At 39.0% G+C, this 22,636-nt stretch overlaps 1 protein-coding gene across 1 annotated transcript in view; it reads left to right on the forward strand.

Annotated features, from left to right (window-relative positions):
• The window catches only part of NKD1 (NKD inhibitor of Wnt signaling pathway 1), a 104,690-nt gene extending 84,388 nt beyond the window's left edge, over window positions 1-20,302 (forward strand). Inside the window, exons 5-10 of the mRNA XM_014882816.2 lie at window positions 2,166-2,272; window positions 4,833-4,928; window positions 13,125-13,272; window positions 14,303-14,387; window positions 18,135-18,265; window positions 19,001-20,302. Coding sequence (XP_014738302.1) covers window positions 2,166-2,272; window positions 4,833-4,928; window positions 13,125-13,272; window positions 14,303-14,387; window positions 18,135-18,265; window positions 19,001-19,575 — 1,142 coding nt within the window. The 3' untranslated portion in view covers window positions 19,576-20,302. The remainder of the gene's footprint in view (window positions 1-2,165; window positions 2,273-4,832; window positions 4,929-13,124; window positions 13,273-14,302; window positions 14,388-18,134; window positions 18,266-19,000) is intronic.
• Window positions 20,303-22,636: the final 2,334 nt, after the last annotated feature.

Genomic DNA, 22,636 nt, shown 5'->3' on the forward strand with positions numbered 1-22,636 from the left:
CACTCTCAGTGTAACTGTCCTTGTTATGAAGGCCCAGTTTACCTTTTCATTCCTTGTTGATTTTAGGATGAAGCAACAAAGCTGGACTGAAGTAGACAAAAAATGTTGTCTTTTGTTATATGAGGGTCGTTTTGTGACCTTAGCTTTGAACTTCTAGGAATGTGGAATTGTATTTATGGGCAAAGCGAGTATAAAGCAACAGCATTTTGTCAGATATACTTCAAAGTTATTATTGGAAATAATACTTATTTTAATACCTGTCTTACCTATGATAAACACTATACAAAAACCTCCTAATAAACAGTCCCTGCTCATCCAATAACACCAGCTTAAAAGAATCAAGGAAGAAACTGCTGTGAAGCCACTTTGTCTTCCTTTGTCTGACCTTCCTTCCTAGTTATGTTTGGTGAAAGGAATTCTAACATGGCTTGGAGTAGAAATCAAAGTGTCTCAACACGTCAGTATGTGTGCAATAAACACCATTGCGTTGGTATAATGTAAATTACATGTGTGTGTTAGGAAGCTGGTGTTAGTGTAACATCAAAACCACCAGTAAGTATCAAAGACAGGAAATTCCCAAGGTCAGCATTTCTACTTTATTCTCTTTTCTTTACATGCATCCATCTTATATAGCATACCATAGTTTCGAAAACAAACAAACAAAAGTAATAGAATAATGTTAAATTTAAACAAATGAATGAGACTGTGGTATGTATTGCAGTGTGACAATGTGAATAGGGCAGAAATCCTCTGGAATTTCTGAGAGTATGAAGCTCTGGTAATGGGATTTGTAAGAGGTTTTCTGTGGTTTTTTTTTTTGTTTCTTTGTTTGGTTGGTTTTGTTCTTGGATTTTGTTGTTATTGTTGTTGATTGGTTGATTTCTTAAAGCTTATTTTCTATTTTAAACATGAAAGTAAGTCCTGGAAGATGGCTAATGGAATATCTTAGCTTCTAGCACATTAGTGACTTGCTTTCCTGGAAGAATGGTTGGGAGGCAGCTCAGCAGTGTGGAACACCAGGAGAGCCAGTAAACCCAGTTTGAAATGGGTTACCCTGAACTGGAGGGGACCACCATGTCACCTTTTTTGTAAGCAATCTGACTTGATTGAGCTGGCACTTAATGAGATGCTGCTGCCAAAGGCATCCTCAAGAAACAGCTTCTAACATAGTGTTAGGACAAAGGCTTTGGTAGATGCAAATGCTGCAGTGCAAGAGAAGAAGATGATGACTTTAGGACCTGTGTTTTTGCAATTTTGCTGGGTTTTGGGGAGTTGGAAGGATTGCTGCTGTATGTAATGGAGTATGGGTGTAACGTTGGCAGAGGTGTGTGGATGTATAAAAATCATGTTAAAAGTCTGAGAGTAGGGTTAAAAAGTCTTTGTATATTTTCGTAATGCTAATGAAGATAGAATTAGTTTTAACAGAATTAGTTTTCTTCAGATATAGGGTTTCATCATGTGCAAGGCTGAATGCCCCTACAGAAGCCAAAGGAACAGCTATTAAATTCTAGGCATTTTCTTTTAATCCATATGAGAAGTGTATATTTTTCTGTTATATATCTGATATATGTTATGATGTGTTGTGATATTAATATTGATGCTCTTTATGAGTGCTATTGATTTATGCAAGTGCCTGATGTTTTAACTTGAAACTCAAGTGAAATATGCTATTTTATGCATTGAAAAAATGCAGCTTAACCTTTTTGGCAGGTAGTGTTACCTTCTTGGAAGGCATGAAGCTTTGTGTGTGTTTGAAGAGTGAACCTGGAACAGAATGAGGGCTTTATTTCAGCTTCATTACTTCACTCACTGCTGGTGAATGTGATGGGTTTTTGCAATATGTCAGAAACTTTCAATATTTTGCAAATTATTCAACTTATTTGCAGTAACAGTTCTGCTATTTTATATTCTCATAATACTGTGTTTGAACTTCTTGTGACTCTAGTGATGTTTGTAGGAGAGGTTGTGTACCAAAAGCTGTTGGTAGATTGTCTGCTGAAATTATCCCAGATGTGTAGTGAACACAAAAGCAAATCAAGTATAATGATCCTCTCATACAAGTTTGCTGATACCAATTTCACCCTAAATATAAAGACAGATTTGCAAATATGAGACTGCTTTGACATTTCCTTATAAGCATTTTTCCTTAAATATGCTTTTCGCAGTGGCTTTGCCTCCAGAGAAGACAGATGGAGTTTGCAGTGGAGATGAAAAGAAAGCAGAAAAAGAAAGTGACACACGCACAAGTTCCAAGAAGCAACTGAAATTTGAAGTAAGTCCTTTGTATTTTAAAGTTTCACTGTACTGACATAATTATAGTAGAAAAATAACCTGTGGACCAAATAGTGTCATCTGATGCATGTTTATTGCTCCCAATGTTTGTAGTGGGTACAGGAGGCATCAGAACTGGCACAAATCAGTGCCTGACTATTGGTGCTCCATAGGAAGTGATTAGTGACACTTATTTCCAGGTTTGGAGGGAATCAAATGATGATTATTTCTCTGCAGGATCTGAAATGCATAGTAAGAAGAAGCTTTCAGTTTAACCCTTTATTTATTAAGCCAGCTACCATATTATCAAATCTTTAGATTGACTTTCATGGATTATTGCACTTGGTTAATCTGCCTGATGTAAAAGATTCCTGTGAAAGCTTCTTCAGTGATTGATCTTCTGTGCCCAGGTCTCCAAAGTGAAATAACCCCAACCTGCTCCATCTGATCACCTGGCAGAAGAAGAGGGAGGATGATGAGTCCTATGGGCTATTTCCTTGTAGACTTGCAAACATCACATAACTGTCAAATATTGTGTGTAGTTGGCAGATTTTGTTTCTGTAAGGAGTGTTTTCATAAATATGAGTATGGAAATATGCAGTCACCTAGCTAGTAGGTTGTCTGTCTTGATGAGGAGGAGGATATTCTGGCACCAGCAAAAAACAGCACAAATATTCATCTCTGCTCTCCAGCGGATATGGCAAATATCTGCCTTTTGGTGCTGTCAGCCTCTATAAGTAATGAACTTTATGTTTCTTCAATTGATGTTTAAAAGACCATGCAACCACCTTGCATCATGGCTGGAGTGTTCTTTTTCTTCTCAGTCTGGCACAGTTTTTTTGGGGTTTTTTTGCTTGCTTGTTCGTTTTGGGTTTTTTTTTTTTTTGTTTTAAAGCAGATTAGGGGAAGGTAGGATTCCAACAGGTAGTTCAGGTGCTGTTTGTGTGCCTTCTGGGGAGGTGACTTTTCTTCTTTTTAAAAATTTCCCCCCCCCCCCTTACACAGCTATAACTCTTTTTCTAGGCCCATTTTATATTGTATCTCAAGTAGCAGACATTTGCAGACAGGAAAGGCATGATAAATTGCAATTAGCAGTGCCTTGACATTTGAACGTTGGAGGACACCTGTCAACATGGTTGGTGCCAGAGTAGCTGGAGCTGCCCTGTACCAGCAAAGTCTGCGTTTGTTCCCAAGTAGTTCTTGGCATGCCATAAAGGTTAGCACTTGGTTCTAGGCACCGTGACTAATGCAGGGAAGGTTTCCATGGCTCTTAACTAAGCAGAGCACATCCTCACATAAAGATGTTATGTTAGGCAATGTGGGACAGGGAAGTATTAATATGTGGCAAGAAACCAAGTATTGATATTTTTTCCCCCTTGTTCTACAAATGAAAGTTTTCCAGCGATGTAGGCTGGGAGTGAAGAGACTGTAAATGCTTCAAAGGTATAAAAGAATCAGAAACGCGAGTGTTGCGACAAGAGGTCTGAATCTGAGGTGAAAGTGATTTGGCTTTTAAAGGTGCCGGGAATGTTTATGTAATACGAAACTGTGTTTCCACAGCGGAGTGTGGGGCATTGGCAGCTCTCAGCCGGGCTTGTTACAGCTGAGAGGAGGCTGCTTTGAACTCGGCAGGGGACGGGGTGCCCACAACTGCTGCAGGGAATTGGTTTCAAGTCAGAAGATCAACCAGGTGTTTTGAGGTCTATCATGCCGAAGCTATTTGGGGCTGTTTATTTTACTTGCTTACAGTGACTTTCATTTTAATTGCACTGTAACTTCTCTGTTTTGCCTTTTTGTGGCTCTGGAATAATTCTGATTGCACAGGGCTTGAGAGACAGTGAACGATTTGCACCCAGGTGACTGGAGTCAGTCAAAGTGCATCCTTTGTTCTTGGTTTTGGTTTGTGGATTTTTTTTCCCGTTTAACAAATTGATTCTTTCAGGCTTTCCACAGATCACACTCTCACTAACAGAAGCATAGTTAAAACAAGGAGCAGGCACTACTCCCAGGTTGTTCTTGCCAATTCCAAGGCAGGCTCTATTTCAGGAGCTTCAGTGGCATGATGTTGTACTGCACTAACTCTGACAACCTTTGCCTGTCAAATATCTGTGTCAAGGACAGGTCTCTCTGGTGGGGATTTGTGTCCGGATTTGTGTCCACACTGCATTAATCCTTGCTCCTGGCCCTGTGGTGTGCCACCTCCTTCTGTGAGTCTGCTTCTGTTGTCTTCCTCTTCCTGAGTTAAGCGTAGTTTTCATTCTCAGTCTTACTATGTTTCAAGAGCTCCAGGGAACAGTCTTCTTGTACCTTTTCCTGTTTTCTACCATGTCGTAGAAAGCAAGTAGCGAATTCCCTGAGGTGTAGCCCAGAGAGCCAGGAGTGTTGTGTGACTGTGATGGGACCTCTTCGTTGTGGTGGACAGAGCCTCTCTGGGACATGTCCTGAGAGCTCGCTCCCCCAAGGGAGGGAGGAAGGAAGAAAGCAAGCAGCCTCCTACAGAGCCTCCTCTGCAAACAGGCCTTTTGCTTTAGGTAATCAGCTGCTCTTTGCATGTTTCTTAGGAATTGCAATGTGATGTATCTGTAGAGGAAGATAACAGGCAAGAATGGACCTTCACACTGTATGACTTTGATAACAACGGAAGAGTCACACGTGAGGTAAGCAAAGTACAGCTGCCCCTTTCTGTGCAGCGCTTGCTAACAAGAGAAGTGTTTTATAACAGGAACATTTGTTCTACTGTGAAGTAGAGGTGTCCTGCCAACTTAAACAGCAGTTTCCATGGACCCTTCCCTCCTAGAAACAATCCCACCAGTAGTTTACTGTTTTCAGCTCTACTGTACCATTTTTTAAGCTGGTTGTTGTTCAATACCTGAGATAAGCCTTTAAAAAATAGTACTGGCATTTGAGGAGGAAAAATATCTGAAACAACTGAACAACTAAACACATTGTCAAAATAAACCCCTGCAAATGTATATTGTTCTGGCTTCTCTCCTACTTTTCAGAGTTAAGCTAACCAAATAGCAAGGTTGCTTGCTGACATTCTTTCCAACAGTACTAACTATACTCTTCTATTGTTTTCATGAATATTGGGCTGCTCTCTGCTTTTTCCCTCCAAGTGTAAATAACACTGATGATGTTCTCTGGAAGACCATAAAGAATGGCTGTCAAAGCATACCTGTGTGTATTTTTTATTATCAGGATGTCTTCAAGCCAAATAAGAGGACGTATAGATTAGGATATAGTTCTTTTTGAGAACTATTTCTGCCCAAATTGAATAATACTTCCTCTAGAAGAATGTCTTTTACTTGGGATTTATGCTATGTGCTGTCATTGATTTTTGTGATGTATGTTTACTGGCTCCCAGGCCTTTAGATAATCAACTGAAAATCAAAGGCTTTTTCTCTCTTAGATCTAATGCTGATGCCTGTGACAATTGCTAAAAACTGTTTGAAAGCAAAAGGGCAAATACTGAAAGTGTAGTGGCCTTAGATGCCAAGTGAGGGCAGAATATTTTTCTGTAACTCTGAAGCAAATTTCTTTTGACATGGCCAAATGTGGTGATTGTTCAGGGTTTTTAACATGTATTTGAACATCATTACAAGGCTGTTTTTATTGTCTCTCCTCTGATAGTGTTTTGAATAGTCAAGTGATATCTGTGCCCCTCATGCACAAGAACAAGCAGATAAAAAGTTGCAGGCTAAGTACAGACTTTCAAATAGGCAGATGGGTAGAGAGGGCAAGAAGGAGGAGTGAGGTGAGGAAGTAGTATTGTATTTATTAATGTTTGTGGAACAGAGACTAGGAAAAGGAAATAACTTGGCAGAAGTCCTGCAGAACCTAGTGGCAGATTGAACCCAGGTCTTTCAAGACCCAAGGCTAAGTCTTCATTACAAGATTATTGTGACTCTCAAAAATAGGGGAATAGCACACAAAACCCAAACCCACACACATGGGTGTCTTTTACATTCAGGCATGGAATTCCCATTAATGTCAGTGGGGGTTCCATGTGTTGAACATAACGAAAATATGCTTTCAAGTATGTATACAATAATTGCTTGTGATTATGTGGTACACCAAAGAGCTTAATTTGACTGTACTTTGAGAATATGTTACAGCCAAGTTCTACCTCTCCCTGCTACAAGAGCAGACTATAGCTTTACTGAAACCAAATCTGTGCAAAGATTGAATATTATACTGTTCTGAGGTCTGGAGGTTGCTACATTGAGGCTTGAACCTGTGCCAGAAAAAAATTCTTTGAACGAGGGACCAAATAGATTGATAATTTTCAGCTCTTTACATGTGACCAAAGATAGAAACAAGTAGTATGCTCCATTCAAAATCTTCCCCTTTATGTCACATACTTCTTTTGCAAACTGTTCTAGGGCCATTTGTATAAGCCATCTTCTTGGTTATCTTTTGTTGAATCCAGGTGCAATTTATGAGGGGTTTTTTGAGCAAGAATGACCAACAATAGCAGCTCATAGATAATCGTGGCCACAAAAGAGGAATTTTAGTCTCTTAATATGACATAGAATTTCTTGTTCTCTTGGCCCCTGGGAGATGGGTAGACATAGTGTACCTGATACTGGCCTTTGCTGAGCAACTCTGCTCCTGTTCCAGCAAATGACTTGGGGGAACATTAAACATTTGAATAGTTTCAATTAAAATGAATAAGAGACATGTTTTCAGTTAAAAGTATGTGAAGTACATTGCTGGAGCAGGGACAAAATGGGCAGTGTGAGGAAGAGGCAGATCTGTACCAGTGCCCTTTAGTGAGCTGATGAAAATGCATTCAGAACCAGTCAGCTTTTCTTAACAAAGGTCCAGTGTTCTGGTGAGAAAAGCTTAATATGGACCTTTTCTCATTCTTGGAAAATTTCCCTTTCATGTCTCCTAGATTTATATCTGGATTTAACAGAGAGATGAAATTTTCTCAGTTAGTTTTTTACCTGTAGATCTGGAGGTGCTTTACAAAAAGAAGTCAGTACCATTATTCTTGCTTTTCACCACGTTGTAAAAGTGAGACAGTGGAAAAGAAGTGGCTTGCCCACCAAAACCATTTCATTTGATTCCAAATCATTGTGTTTAAAACATTGTACCTCATGTCCAGAGAGTTTCCAAAGGAATCCACCGTGTTAAATTAAGTTTGTAAGACACACATAGGTGGGGAGCAATTTTTCTGATGGACTGAATGGGCTTTTTCATTTAAATGTTTAAAAATTGTAAATAAGGTGCATACTTAGTTGATAAAACTTCCCTTGGGTTCTAGAGAATGACAGATCACTGCTAAAGCATTCAAATTCCATTTCAGTGAAATTTCCTCTGGATTTAACAATGTCTTCAGAACTTAATGCTGCTTTGATTTCCTCTTAGAGTCTGTATGACTTATTCTGTAGTCCTTATAATTTGAAATTCACATCTAGTCATGCTTCTTGAAGAGATACACTCATTATAAAAGCATAATTACTGGGATGGCAAATTATAAATTAACATTACTGTATGTTATTAAACTTCTGCTTTTTCTGTCATAAAGATGACCGGTTCTCAATCCTTTTTTGGTTTAGTGAGAGATAACTTTTCCTGCTCTAATATGTATATTACACAACTTGGCTAATACCACTTCCCTTCATTCCATGAGCCATAAGAGGACAATTCATTATGTACAGCAGGCCTTTTTAAAACTGACAGCTGTGCTGTAATTATCTTCACACGAATATTTGTAATCGGACTTGAAACTGGGATAATTGAACTAATGTGTTTTGATCCGTGAGGTTTTATATTGAGCTCTCTGGACATAATTATACTTCATAAACACTAGCTTTTTAATTTTTTTTTTTTAATCAGTTCTTCCTTGTAAAATTGAGTTTCTTTGGTGAGTGGCTGCACAGGAATAAGCACACAAGAAAGTTGCTTGTCAGGACAAAAAAAAAAAAAAAAGAAATATCTTCTAGAGCAGCTTTTGAGCAGATAACAAGTGAAGTTCCTTTTGCATTCCAAATAAGAATGATTCAAAAATGTATGTGATCAAACAGAGCTGATGTTGCAATAAAAACATCCTGCTGTATGTAGAAATCAGACTACAAACAAAGTACAAATGAGACATTTGTATTTATCTTTTTCCAAGGGAAAGGTAATGAACTGGTATTGATGTTTCTCTTCATGCATTTTTAATGCTAAAATTGTTCTTTGTATCTTACATTAAATACCCAATTTTTCCTCTTATGTTTCCTTTGTGACTTGTTCTTTGCCTTTTTAGATTTTTTTTACTCCTATGCTCTGATGAATAAAAAGGTTTGAGGTTATATCTACATCCAGAACTCAGCACCAATCATTGACTTGGGGAAGGATATTGGTTTTTTGGGGCAACCATTTATCAGCCTGACCCTTATCTTGAAAGTTGTTGGTTTTCACTGTGGTTGCACTAACTCGGGATACAGAAAGAACAATGAAACCAATGCAGAGAGGAGCAGTGCCTGTCTGTATCTGTGGCCATCATTTCAGTCATTACAAATGGTGGCTTCATGTCAGATAGAAATATTAAGATAAAATATAACTTTTACTCTTGGTTTTAGGAGTAGTCAAAGAGTTCTCTCTCAGGCAAGCTACAGAGACTCAAACTTGAATCTTTCAATTTTATTAAACTCTTTGGTTTTGGGGGTGTTCTGTGGTTTTTTTTTTTGTTTTGTTTTTTTCTGAGGGGAGGCTGGTAGTTTAGGGGTTTTTGGGCTTTTGCTGGTGGGTTTTTTTCAGTACAAATATCTCATTCTGTTAAATTAATTCTAATGGAAAATCCTATTAGAGTCTTCAACAAAAATCTCTAATTTGCTAACTAGTCTTGTGATGATAACCTATGCTAATATGGGAAAAATAAGGTCATTCCTGTACCACTAATATTCCTTAAAAATAGAACATAATACCTGGAATAGGGACATTCTCAGTGTCACGTATGTTCTGTAAGGACTGAGGAATACTTCAGTGCTCTCATTCTTTTTTCAGCCCCATTGGTCTCTTTGGTTATAAATTACTGTTAATCTCCTACTGGAGATCCATAAAGTATTCTGCAGATAGATGTGTGAGTGCAGCATACATGTGTGGGCTTAACTGTTTGCTTTTTAATATTTTGAGCAATCTATTCAATTTTATCTTCCTAATATACTTTGTTGCATTGGCTGCTTGATAAAAAAGGATGGGGTTTTGACCCTGGAAAAACCAACCATGGTGTTCAATAAGCAAAAGACAAATCTGGGTATGGCATGTGCTGGCTTTTTGGATACTTCTCAATGAGCATTTGTTTTCCTCTCTGTGGAAAAATATCATAGTTTCAGCTTTTGTACTTGATTAACTTAGAGATTCCAGCATAAATTCTGCATACCAAAATCCCCTCAGAAGTTATGCAGCATACTTCCCTCTAAATATAATCCATTTGCTATGATATAGAGAAATATTTTTGTTCATTCTTGTTTCTCTTTACCCATTTAATACAGTAGTCTAAAAATCCACTTTTTGTGGGGGAAGGGCCAAGCAGTCTAAAGCAAAAGAATTGCAAAATCCCACGATTTGTAAAACTCATAATTCATTGTGCAGAAATGATTGATTCTTTGGTAGGTGGGCTTTGTGTCATGCTGGTTTATGTATTAGACAAGAGGCACATTTAAGTAGGTTTTATTCTTGATCTTTGATGCTAAATTTCTTGAGGATGGTGAAATGCACAAGTTGGTGTGTAGAAGGTAAAGCTAACTCAATGGACTGGGACGTTTTTTAAGGAATTTGAATACTGATAATGTTCAGTGGGACAGCTTTTAAGGGAAACAAGTCTGCTGGCAGGCTACTGGAAGATGAAAATACTTTTGGGGATAAATATACATGTAACTATAAAATTCAGAGTGTGTATCATATATCTTAATGGTCTATTGCTACCAATTTGACAAGTAAGCGTTACCATATTAGCTGCCAAAACAGGGCTGTGAGAAAGGAATTTTAGTCACAGTTCAAATTTTATTGACAGAGGCCATTCCCAGTAGAGCAGTGCCTCAGAAGTTCATATGTTATAATTATGAAGCAAAAATTGTGAAGCCAACAGGAGGCTCAAGCTGCCTTGTAGCTGGTACCTGCTCAGCAGGACCGTGGTGTGAGAGAGGCAGAACAACTGTCCATTGTCTGAAATTCCCATCCCCAAATTAGGACCACAAGTAAATGAATCCTGTAATAAAAAGGTTGTTGTGAGTGTTTAAAAGATCAGCATCAGCACTAAGTGGTTGCCCATGGCTATCCCTGACCTGGATCTTGGACACATCCAGTGTGACAACCCCGTTCCTGCAGTGCCAGAACGCAGAGTTCAGAGCTCTGTGGAGGAAGCTGCATGTTAAACACAGAACAGAATGCAAAGGCAGCAGTGTGTAAGTCCACAAAGGTGGGCTGAGTCCTCTGTGAGGTCATTGCACAGCCTGGACATTATTTTGGGCCTGTTTGGCAGAGATGTAACTTGTCCTGATGTGATATGTGTGTGTACGTATTTGTGACTTGTGTCACATAAGTTTGCCCTTCCCTGACAGCATTTGGGAGTGCTTTTTAAACTTCTGAGTCAAACAGCTTGTTGAGAAAGACCCTCACAGAACACAAGATTGTCAGCCAGTTAACCAGTTAGACCTCAACCCTGAAAAAAATCATGTAAAAGGACAGTGGGGGTTTTTTGTCTTTGATTAGTGAGGGTAAAATAGATGTACAAACATCTGGTTTTACAAATATCTGGCATAGCTGAAAAAAGGAAGAAAGGCAGATTATTGTGAATGAAAGAGTTGATAATAACCTCTTGATAGCAGCCTCAAGTGGAAAGATGACATGTTGGCTAACCAACACTTGTTCAGGAATGTGTGGGAAAAACCCCATTCACCCATGTGCTGAGTGTATGGAGCCCAGTAAAGAATAAATACTGTGCTGAAATAGTTTGCTGAAGGCAAGGTTTATCAAAGTGTAGGATTATAGTACAATGTTCCTAGAACATGACTTATGGAGGATCTATAAAACAGCAGATATGGCTTGTTTGTCTGTTTATGTGCTTGCCTGGGTTTTTCCTCTTAGATGAAATAAAAATCCAAGCCTTCAAGCTGGCTGTCAAATGTGGCTCTGTCTGGCCACGGTTAGAGGTCTGGCTAGGTTTCAAATTAGGGAGATGGGAGATGTGTTAAAGAGCTGTGAGGTGTCCACCAGATGGACACAGAGCATTCTGTCCCACACTCAAGCTTTAGACAGTGATTGTCAAGAGCATGGAAAGCAGCTACTGATGTGTAGTAACAGCCCATATAGACTCATGCAGCAACGAGAGAAAAAATACCACTGGAAAAATAAAAGAGGCACTGCAAATTCTGCTCTCTTTTTATGAATATATTGTCTTGAACTTACAAGTCTGGAGAAATTACCCTGAGTGCAGAAAAGTTAGAGAGGTTACATGTTAAGACAAAGTCTGGACCCCTTAGGATTTAGTTATTCATTCTTCCTTTTGAGCTGGAAAATCATCTACTGTAATATCTTTGGTCCTAGCCATAAGGTCAGTATTCCCCTAAATTCTGTGTGACTAGAAATTAGTATTTCTGTGTCATCTTTAAAGCTGGCTCCATAATGAGGACTGTGTGGTATATTGACTACTAAAGTGGTGGGGCCTCCATTAGGGTGTATTAAACTTGGAGCTGCCCATGTTACAGGTGTGACTCCTGAGCAGAGGAAACGTTGTGGAGGTTTTGGATTTTTATAGACCTGACTGTTAATCCTCAGAACCAGTTATGCTTAACAAAAGGTGGTTTAGGTACTTCCTTTGTGCTTGCAGGCATCTGGAAAGAGCTTAGGAAGTAGGAGAGATTGAGGAAAAGGAAGACCAGCACAAAGTTCTCAGATATGCATTCAGTGGGCTCTTTATAGCCTGCAATGATCAGAATGCTTTATCAGAATGCTTTGGCCTTAGGTTGGTGCCCAAGACCAGTTTGGGTAAAATCCCTTTGAGGAAAAGCAGCGAGCCAAGAGATCCCCTTTTCATCCTGATTTAAGGTAGTACCCTCTTTGAGCCTGGCTGGATTAAATCAACCTGAGAGACCTCTGAGCATCACCAGCTACTAAACAGTGTTTCTCCTGTTTGAAACCATTGGCTTGTTAAAATTGGCTGTTGTTCTTTCCAATATAACCAGACATGTAAGCCTCTGTTCACATCCCATTGCCTTCAAAGAGATCTGTGAAGAAGGTTCTGTAATAGGCCTGACTGGATAATATTTGCAGTTCAAAATGTGTGTTTAAAACCGGTTGAATTTTGCAAAATTAGCTAGACCCCGAAACACAGATGGTAGGGTGGCATTCAGACAGATGTAATTTATTTCCAAACCTGAGGTTTACAGTTCTGCTACTTTACTTAGTGATTTTCCTCTATACAATCAACCATTTAATTATGCCAAGGAAAAAAAAGCCAAAACCAAGCAAAGAGGAAGACTGTAATATCCAATATTTTTTCAATTGATGTATTTGTTTTGGCCATGTGAACTGAATTTTTAGTGGAGTATGAATGATTATCCCTGGATTCTGTGCAAATCAAAGAAAAGAAAAGGTAGAACACCATTTGGGTGATTCAGAGCTTGGGAAACCTGCATATCTTGTGCTGTTATTATTCTCTTGATCTTCTTTGCCCCAATTCGTAAACCCACTTGCGAAGATTGTAATGCTCTGTGGCAGTTGAAGTTTTCTAAATTCAGTAGCTTTTGAGCATACTTCAGCATTTAATCGTGCCAAGTCCAAAACAATTGTAAGCATCAAAGCTGTAGGTTTCGTGCCATTTTCACAGTACTGTGTTCTTTTGTGTTTCAATCCAACTCCAGGACATTACCAGCTTGCTTCACACCATCTATGAGGTAGTTGATGCATCAGTAAACCATTCTCCTAGTTCCAGCAAAACTCTACGAGTGAAACTTACTGTGGCACCAGATGGCAGCCAGAAGAAAAAGAGTATCTTGTTAAATCATACTGGTAAGGATGTGCAATCAGCCATTTGAAAAAAATACAGAAAACTTCCAGAGTCCCTTGAAAAATCCATCTCTATGTTTTGGTAATACAAATACATATATACTTAAAGGCAAATAATTTTGTGGGTATTTTAAACCCCATGAACTTGTTTTATGATCTTGACTGGAAAATTACCTGCCCTCCTTTCAGTGTCTCATTAGCAAATGAGAGTTCTCCCTCCTGATGGATTGCTTCTTTTGGAAGCAGCAGTAACCCATCTGTAGTGTAATTGTCTGTGCACTGCAAAGCAGATCTAAGGCTTTCTTGACTTGCACCACTTTATCTCTGCTGATATTGCAGCACTTGGTTTGTGTGCAAGCAGGTGTAGGGATAGAAAATGTTTCTTGCCAGTGCATAGCTACCAGTGCTGCTGGGTAAAAATAACAATTAAGCATAAGTAAACTTAAAGAATCTGTGCGTAAAAATGGCACATTTTATGTGCTGGCAAAGTCTGGCATTATAAAAATGTTTGTACCATGATGGCTCATCCAACTTATCATCACTGTAATAATAATTGTATCAGCATAATTACTTCAGTAGGTAGAGTAGTACTGAATTGAAATACTTAAATTACTTAAAATACTTAAAGTATTCAAAGTAATACTTCAGTGGAAAATGTAAGCATCAGATCTAAAAGGAGAGGCTGGTCACCTCAGTTTTAACAAAACAATCAGTCCCTCAAGAGCAGACACAAGCAAACTCTGGCTGCTGGGGAGCTGCATTAGTGCAGCATGGAATTACCAACACTAAGCCTGTCAGAGTGGATGTGGCTCCACCTGGGCAGGGTAAACCTAACCCTGACTGGTATCCTGCAGTCGAGGTTACATCTGAGTAAAATCTGTCTTGTGGGCAAAAGCAAGACTGAGAAGGTTACAGGAGATGAAACATCACACCCTGATCTACTGACACCAACAGACACATTTGCAGTGTAGAATGTTAGTAGTGTTGATGTGCAAGGACAGCAGTGTGACAATAATGTCCTTTCTCTTGGCAGATCTGCAGAGTGCCAGGCACAGAGCTGAAAACAAAGCTAATGAAGAAGCAAGAAGCTCTGAGAAGAAGCAGAAGGCTTCCCTCAGGTAAGGGGAATGGACCCTGGCTCCTGACAGGCACTGGGTACCTCTGAGGAAGCCTCAACCAGTGATTTTCTTGCTTGCTTGTTTTATTTTTTAAAATTATTTTTAAATTGAAGAATTACAGGAGTTTTCATTGTGACTTAAGAGTAGATTCCATAGCTGGATACTTATAATAAAACAAACAAAAAAAAGAAAAAAAATCCTGACATTTTCTTCCTCTGTGAGCTCTTTGGAGGATCTGAATTGTCTTTTTAGATGCCATCTGCAAATAAGTGAGGTTAATAGCAGAGCTTTTTGGCTGAAAGTGTCCAAACCCCTTTTTGTCTCCTTAGAGGCCGTCTCCTGCCTTTCTCTGTCCTCCTTCCAGCCTATCTTTTTCACTCATCAACTCAAATAGTGCCAAGCTTTACCTGGGCTAACTTGGCTACCAGCTCACAACCCAACCAGAATGCTAACAGGTCATCTTGGTGTATATTTGATATATTTTGGGATTTTATGTTTCATAACAGAAACTGCTCATAAGGCAGAGGGAAGTGTTTGCTGAAATGTTGCAGTAATGACATTGACTCATTAGTTATGTTTGTTTCTTCAGCTGCAAATTTAAAAAAGAAAAAAAACAACACACTTTTGGCTTTCCCCAGATTTAAAGATATTTGTCTGGATACATAACAAATTTATCAGAAGGAGCATTCAGTCTTATTAAAACTGACAAGAAAACAGTACCTCCCTTTTTTGGATGGAGAAAAAGTGCTAGTGAGTTATCCCAGTCAGCAAATCCCAGTACAATCAAATTTCAGATTAAAAGAAGAATAAAATTACTATTAATCTTGTGTCAGCAACTCTGCACAAAATCTTCTGTGAACTGAGGAATACTCCCTGGTTTTATTTGCTGGCCTAGATGTAGTGTGCAGATTCCCTCTGCCATTAGCAAAGTTTTGCCCTGTGTGAATTCAACAGACTGGTTTTATTTGATAATCTAGTGCAAAAATCCCCTTTCAGTTTGAATCCCCCCTCTTATCCACTTTAAAGTCCTGGCTCTGCAAATGTAGTGTTTTTATGAGCAGTGGGCACTTCCAATTAAATCCACAGTCGTGGAAGCATCAAATGTTTGGACAAAATGTTTGTCCCTCTCATTCCTTTGGTGAGAGGCTTCGTCAACAGAACAAATCTGTCTTGAGCTGAGATCAGCATCAGACAATGGTCAGCATCTGCCAGTTTGTGTTGCATCCCCCTGAATGCAGGCAGGATGAAGAGTGTGCTGTTCACACTGGGTGTGTTTCAGGGATGTTTGTGCACTCTGGCCAAGTTGACAACCCTCAGAAAAGCTGCTGAGGCTCAGATCAGAATCTCACAATATTAATGCAGTTGCTTCCCCTTTGAAAGCAGCAATGAGAACTTGTGAGAAGTGCACACATTTCACATGTTCAGTCACTTAGGACTTCTAGGCAAAATGTGATTAATATTCAAGATAAAATGGGTAGAGATGTTTTTGTCCTGAAGGTTGGGAGATAGATGGGTTGGATTTTTCATTTGCTGGAAGCTACAGGCAGGAATTTTCACCTGTAGGGCTAATCTGAGTATCAAGATAAGTAGCTAGATTCATGGCTAGATAGCCTGGTTTTCCTGGCTGACTTAAACTCTGTGTTCTCAGTGAGTGAGGCTTTCAGGGGATGTTCCTGCATTTTCTGCCCTGTGCTCTGTCACTGCTGTAATCCCCTTTTCTGCTATATTGCTGTGTGCTTCGTGCCATCAGGATGACACATCAGTGTGGGAATTTTAGAAAGGACTTCCATACACTCCACAAACACTTCAGCAGATGCCATTTTTTATTAAAACCAAACCAGGCCAGGCCCAAACCCAGTAACAGCACTGTGTTTTTACACAGTCCTGGATGCATGGTTGATGCCTGCCCAAGTCTTCCCATGTGTTTGCAGCACTGTGGGCCTGGTTGCCAGACACTTCAGTTCTCAGAAGTACTTGCAGTTCCCTTTGACAGTGGAGCACATCTCTCATCAGTGTATAATTGCTTCACTGTGTATATTTGCATGGATATTGTTGAACGTCATCTTGCATGTAAGAAAGTTATTAGAATGTAGGGCTGTGGCAGTACTGGCATCATTTTTCCTCTCTGTCTTGATGAGAGATTGAATTTATTACAGTAACAAAATAACAGGTTCCCTGTTAGCTTCCTTTCCAACACAGTGCTGTATACAGTGTTGCTTAATTGTGTTGGATCAAACTCAAAGATGTTTTTTCTGGGTTAACTGTGCATTGTCTTCAGCACATGTGTGCAAGTGCCAGTGGTTTCTGTAGGTGATTCATGCCTGGCAACTGCAGTTAGGTGAGTTCTAGCCCCACAGGTCTTTTATGTTGACATGCTGAAGTGTAACAACCTGTAAAGCTGTGTCTGAGATAGGAAAGGTACTGAGTTGGTTAGGTATCCAAAAGGTAGAGAATATCTGGACATTCCCTTTTTTATTTTAAGAGTGCCCCATGTCATTTCTGGAGTTCAAAGCTGACTCAGAATCTTTAAACCTTACCTGCTTTCCAGGCAGACTCTCCTCCATTCAGGAGACTCTACCTCTATCAAAGTAGAGCAAAAATGATCTTCCAGGTAGGTCAAGTCTTGTGACTTTTATCAAAGAAGCTGCAGACCTGTGTCTGACAGAGGCACGAGGGCCTCAGTTCTGTAATGTCCCTGAGCACTATAAGCTAGACCAGGAAAGCCATTTGTGCCAAAGCTCAGGGGGATCAGCAGCCTCTGGAAACTTGGAAATGTGTTAAGAGACTAAAAGCAGAGAGCTGGGCAACACACAGTACAGAGCTCATATTTAGCAACTGGTGTAGGATACAAGGCCAAATTCTGGTGTTAGGTTGACATCAGTGCACTTGCACAGAGGAATAGCAAAGCCAGTCTCATGGTCTTGGAGACTGAGCTGTCTGAATGACAAGCAGCAATGTAATCAAAATTTTTCTGCTTATCCTGTTTGTTAGATTGAAAATGTTGTTCATATTTGCAGACTTCCCATTTAAATTGCTGAATTAAATTGTTTGGCATTATGGGCTACAATACTATAAACTTCTGTCTGATTTTTTTCTGCCTCATAAATGAATGGTATTTCAGATATTCATTCTCAGGAAATAGTTCTGCTATAAATAAAATTGCAAAGCTGAGCAGGAAAAGGAGTTGAGATTCTGATGCCAGTGTCTGATCTGACCTTATTAATTATATTTTGGAAAGCAGCAGTTACCTCTGAGTGTCCTACCAACACCTTCTCTTCCCAGGCTCTCTCTAGTTACTACACCTGTGCTGCTGCCTGTCTTTCTGAGGCAGGAACACATGAACATTTATCTGGATTACCCCAGCACTTCCTCACAGTGGTGGGAATGATTGTGAATCAAACAGCAGATTTTCTTTGGCATGTCCACATTGGAGAATGAGTTGAATGATTTGGCCCTAAGACAGAAAGTAATAAATGCTAGGAGTGGTTTTATTTGCTTTTGCACATGTAATGCAATTTGAAAGCCTCCTTTGCTTTGCAACATCAGGGTTGATTTATATGAGGGGAAGGAACAGCCAGTTTAGGCCTATCGTCATAGCAAATCTGGTCATCCCGAATTTCAAGTGTTTGTTGTTTCTTTCTGAGCAGCTCCTGTCACTTCAAAGGGTCCATTAGTTGTTGGTTTGCAGATGGTGATAAGAACTTTAAAGAAGTTCTGCTGAATTGTGATTTTGCTTCCTGCTGACAGATACCACCAGAGTGAGAACAATCCAGAGCAAAGTGGGTGCTATCGCCATTGTGTTGATGAGAACATTGAAAGGAGAAACCACTATTTGGATCTTGCAGGAATAGAAAACTACACATCAAAGTTTGGGCCAGGTAATTTATATTGTGACCTCATAATCTTTTCTTTCTTCAGTTACGTGTTCCATATCATGGACAGTGAATTGTGAAGCTGGTGATTTGTCTGTAGTGACTCAGGAACAGGACTGTGAATACTTCAATAAAATAATTACTGGTGAAGGTGGTATCACAACAGAGTGGCTAATGTGCTGCAAGGCTGCTTTGATGTACCTGTTTGTGTAGCTAAACTTGGAGTTGAGCCTAGGAGAACAATCTTTACATCTAAATTATTAAGTTTAGTCTACGGGTGAGGCAAGGATTGACTTTTGGATGTTGAAGCCTGTTCCCAAGATGAGACCAGCACATATTTTATACTCACTACTGACCCAAAAATAGGAGAATGTGTGTTCATACCTGGAATTTTGGCTCTAGTCCCCAAATCAAAGAGATTTGGATTTTCTTCATTTCCCTGTCCTCTGCCAGGGTTTTACTATTCCCCTCACGTTTAATTTGATAACCAAGGGTTGGTAACATAAAGATTTTTATACACATACACACACTCACGTATGTTCAGTCTTCTCTAGATAGGTATTCATATTTGTGTATTATTTACTGGCCAGAATTATTAAATGTAATTAAACTAGACAGCTATAATTGCATTCACTTCCTTAGGAAAAAATTGTTCTGCCGATAATGCTATCCCTGCCAACTGCATGCTACTAATTAAAACTTTGAAATACTAGATGACTAACTCAGCTTGTTATTTCCTAGGATCTCCTCCAGCAGCTCAAAAACATGACCCACCAGGCAGAATTGTGAATCAAACTAGATCTCGTTCTCATGAGCCTGAGACCTTCCATGCTCACCATAGGAAATCTCAAGTGGTGGATCCAAACCACATCAACCTGGCTGAAAGTTCGTATGCCAAGATTGCAGAAATCCAACAGAGGCTCCGGAACCAGGACTCAAACAAGCACTTTGTGAGGTCTCCCAAAGCCCAGGGCAAAAATGTGGCCCCTGTGCATCCTGGAAGGGCAGTTAGAAATAAACCTTTCCAAGGGGTGCCCTTGCCCATGGCTTCCCCAAGTGCACGGGTGGGCCAGAACCTCCCGTACCTTCCCCTGCAATCCCAACAGATCCACAAGAAGCATAAGCAGAGGGCAAAGGAGAATCACCAAATGTGCAAAACCTTCCAGTCTCCGGGGACAGTTGTGGAAAAGGAACATGTGAGAGACCTGCCCACAGTCATTTTGTATGAAGGCCAAGTGGGACAAATGATACAAAGACATGAGCACCACCACCATCACGAGCACCACCACCACTACCACCACTTCTACCAGACATAGAAGAGATCCCACCAACATCCTCCAAGAATCATCCCAAATGAAGGAAATGCATTCTTGTGATACCAGAACTATGATTAATATTATCATTACTCCATTAATATTCAGCTAGCTTATATTTTAGAGGTTATATGGAACTCTTGAATCTCACCGTATTTATATGTTGTGGAACTGCATAGCTTACTCAAACACCTTGTGGATTTTTTTTTTTTTTTTTAAAGTGGCTTGTAAAACAGCAAACAGCCATAGCTTTTTGAGCTGTGATTTAATACAGGTCGTCAACGCACTTGTGTACAAGTACTGCTTCCACTGTACTCGGGAAGATACTTCAAACACTCCTGCAGACATCCAGCTTTCCACTCTGCTGTACGCCGGCTGATCGCACACAAGCCTTTCATCAGGGGAGCAATGTTCGAAGGGTTGGACTCCAGAGACACTCAGATAATGGGAAATACAAACAGCTGCTACCTCTAGTATTATTCAGATTTTATTTTCTTTTTATTGATTGTAATGTGCTACAGGGGGGAATTTTAATATACTGTGTTCATGTAGCCTGTTTGTGTTCACATCCTTTCAAATCAACTTAATTACAAGGAAATATTAGCTAAACTTGTCAACAGGGCTACATTTGTATGACTCACACTTTATTTTCTTGGAGATTCTTCATTGACACAAGTACAGTCTGTTATATATACTGGGTAATATTTAAATATACTTCTTTTATTTTTGGTTTTTCTCTTGCTTATTCTCCACTCTATTTGGGGTACCATTTGAAAAGAGGAGGATGTGAAATGGGGTTTTCCAAAGCATCACTAGACTTTAGTGCTTGGGCCATAAGTATCATTCATGGGGGTTTGAGAAGGAGAGGGGTTGATTGGGGGGGTTGTTTTGTTTAAATCCACAGTTCTTTGTTTTGAGAAAGAATTGAGGAAAATATACTTTCTCACTTTAAATGTTGGCAAATATATATAAAATATAAATATAAATATATATATATAAATATGCACACTCTCAGGTACATTTTGTTGTGTTTTAGAAATCTGTGGTTTGAATATTAACATTATATTTGTTTTTTTCCACAACAGTGACTTTTTAGTAACATATGCCATGGCATTTTCTTGGTGCCTCCAATTTGAATTTCCCAAGCACCTATCAATTCATGCTTCTCCCATTTCAGAGACATGTATAAAAAATTTCATTCACAATCTTTCTGGATTCTTCTACTTTTTCCATATCAAAGGGCTTCCTTTCCTGAAGGAGAATCAGACCACACTCACAAGACCTTAATGGCTGCTGAGAAATTTGAAGGTCAAAAGAAAATTGGAAAAATGACAAAAAAAAACCAACAAAAAAACCGGGGTCAGTACATAGAAGTTTTACTTTGTGTGGAGCCCAGATTTTAAAATAGATTCAGTTGGGTTTTGTACAGATCACCATTTTGCAGGTAGGAAGTGACTGGAAAACACCTACATTTCTTTTGGAACATTAAAGTAGAGAACTCCTACAAAAAGACATAATTGTTCTATAAATGTATTTGCTTTTGGTTTTAATTATTTTTAATGTTGTGGTATTTTGTCAATAGTATATATTGTAAAATGTAACTATCCGACATTGTTATAAGCCCTTTATGATTAGGGTATTTTTTGTTTTCTGACTAGAGTTTTGATCAGTCCAAAATGGGGTATTACTTTACTGCTGACCAGTTTTAGAGGGATGTTGTCCTTTCTAAGAACACAGAGACATCACCTTGTAAAGAACAGTGGGAAGCCTTGCCTGCTTGTGGAATTGGAATAGAATCACTGCTTCATGGTAATTAAGTCCATCTCTTGTCTCCCTGGATCAGCAGATGTTTAGACTTATTGTCCCCTTTAAAAAATCTGGTTTATTTTATTTTACTTTTTTTAGCTGTCAACAGCGTGTTCTGTAAAATCTAACAAAATGTTTTTAAAATGTGTTTGATCTGTGTGACAACTATACTGTTCTGTTTATTTTAAAATTCCTAAAGTCCAAAAATATTTATATGCAGAATTTTCTGTGTTGAAAATATGAAAAGGCCACGAATTTGGTTAGTTACCACTGAGTTGTTCTAGTCTAAGCCTTTTTTGCTGCTTGTGTATCATTCTTTTTCAATGTATATATAATTATGGACTGCAAAAAAAAAAAAAAGGCATTTATATGTCTAGTAGAAGGAATAAGCTTATTTATATTATAGTGTTAAAAAGTCTGATGTATTCAAGTGACTTACATTATACCGCATGCAAACACACAGTGTACATTCCATCTAAGAAGGGATGCCATGCTATTTCTTTTGAAGAAGTAATTAAAGCTGTTCTCTTTTCAGAAGAGCATATGCCAGAAAGACTGAGAGGTGGAAATTGTTCTTAGTCAATTTTATTGTAGGTTGTTGCTGAAAACCAGAAGATATTCTGGAAAGCATGAGTGCTTTCAGAATTGTGGGATTTTCTAAGAAAGGGCAGCAAAGGGGTAAAACTGCTCCTTCCCCCAAAGATGTTTTAATGGAAAAGAAAACAGCACCACTACCAAAATCCCATCTGACCGAGAAGTGTGCAGTACTGGCTGTGCCCAGTGAACTCTGACGTGGAGCACCACTGACCATTTGTTACAGCCTGGCATTGATTTGTTTTGGTTTATTATATTTGGACATTCAAAAGACAAATTCTGCCTTGCTCACAGTCTGTGAAACACAAATTTTAATAACATGGCATCCCCTTACAAAAACTTTACACCAGCCATGTATGAATATACAGTATCTAAATACTGTGTTGCAGTTGTGTTATGTGCATTATAAGTGTGAATAACATGTAGCACAGTTTCTTTTCACAGAACCTTAAATTTCCGTATCTTTTAAATATGTTTGCTTTTCAGTATTTTGTATAGTAAATATAGATGGTTTTGACTAAATGCTTTATTTATTTAACAGCAAAAACTGTGCCAAGAGAACCCCCTGTTAATTAAAGTTTTACTAGTTCAGAAAGTATATTTCTTTCTTCTTGTTGTGGATTTCAGGGGCCTATTGCAATTGCTGTCAGTGCTTGCAGATCCC

This window comes from Sturnus vulgaris, chromosome 12 (assembly GCF_052056855.1).
Source record: "Sturnus vulgaris isolate bStuVul1 chromosome 12, bStuVul1.hap1, whole genome shotgun sequence".
Classification (NCBI taxonomy): domain Eukaryota; kingdom Metazoa; phylum Chordata; class Aves; order Passeriformes; family Sturnidae; genus Sturnus; species Sturnus vulgaris.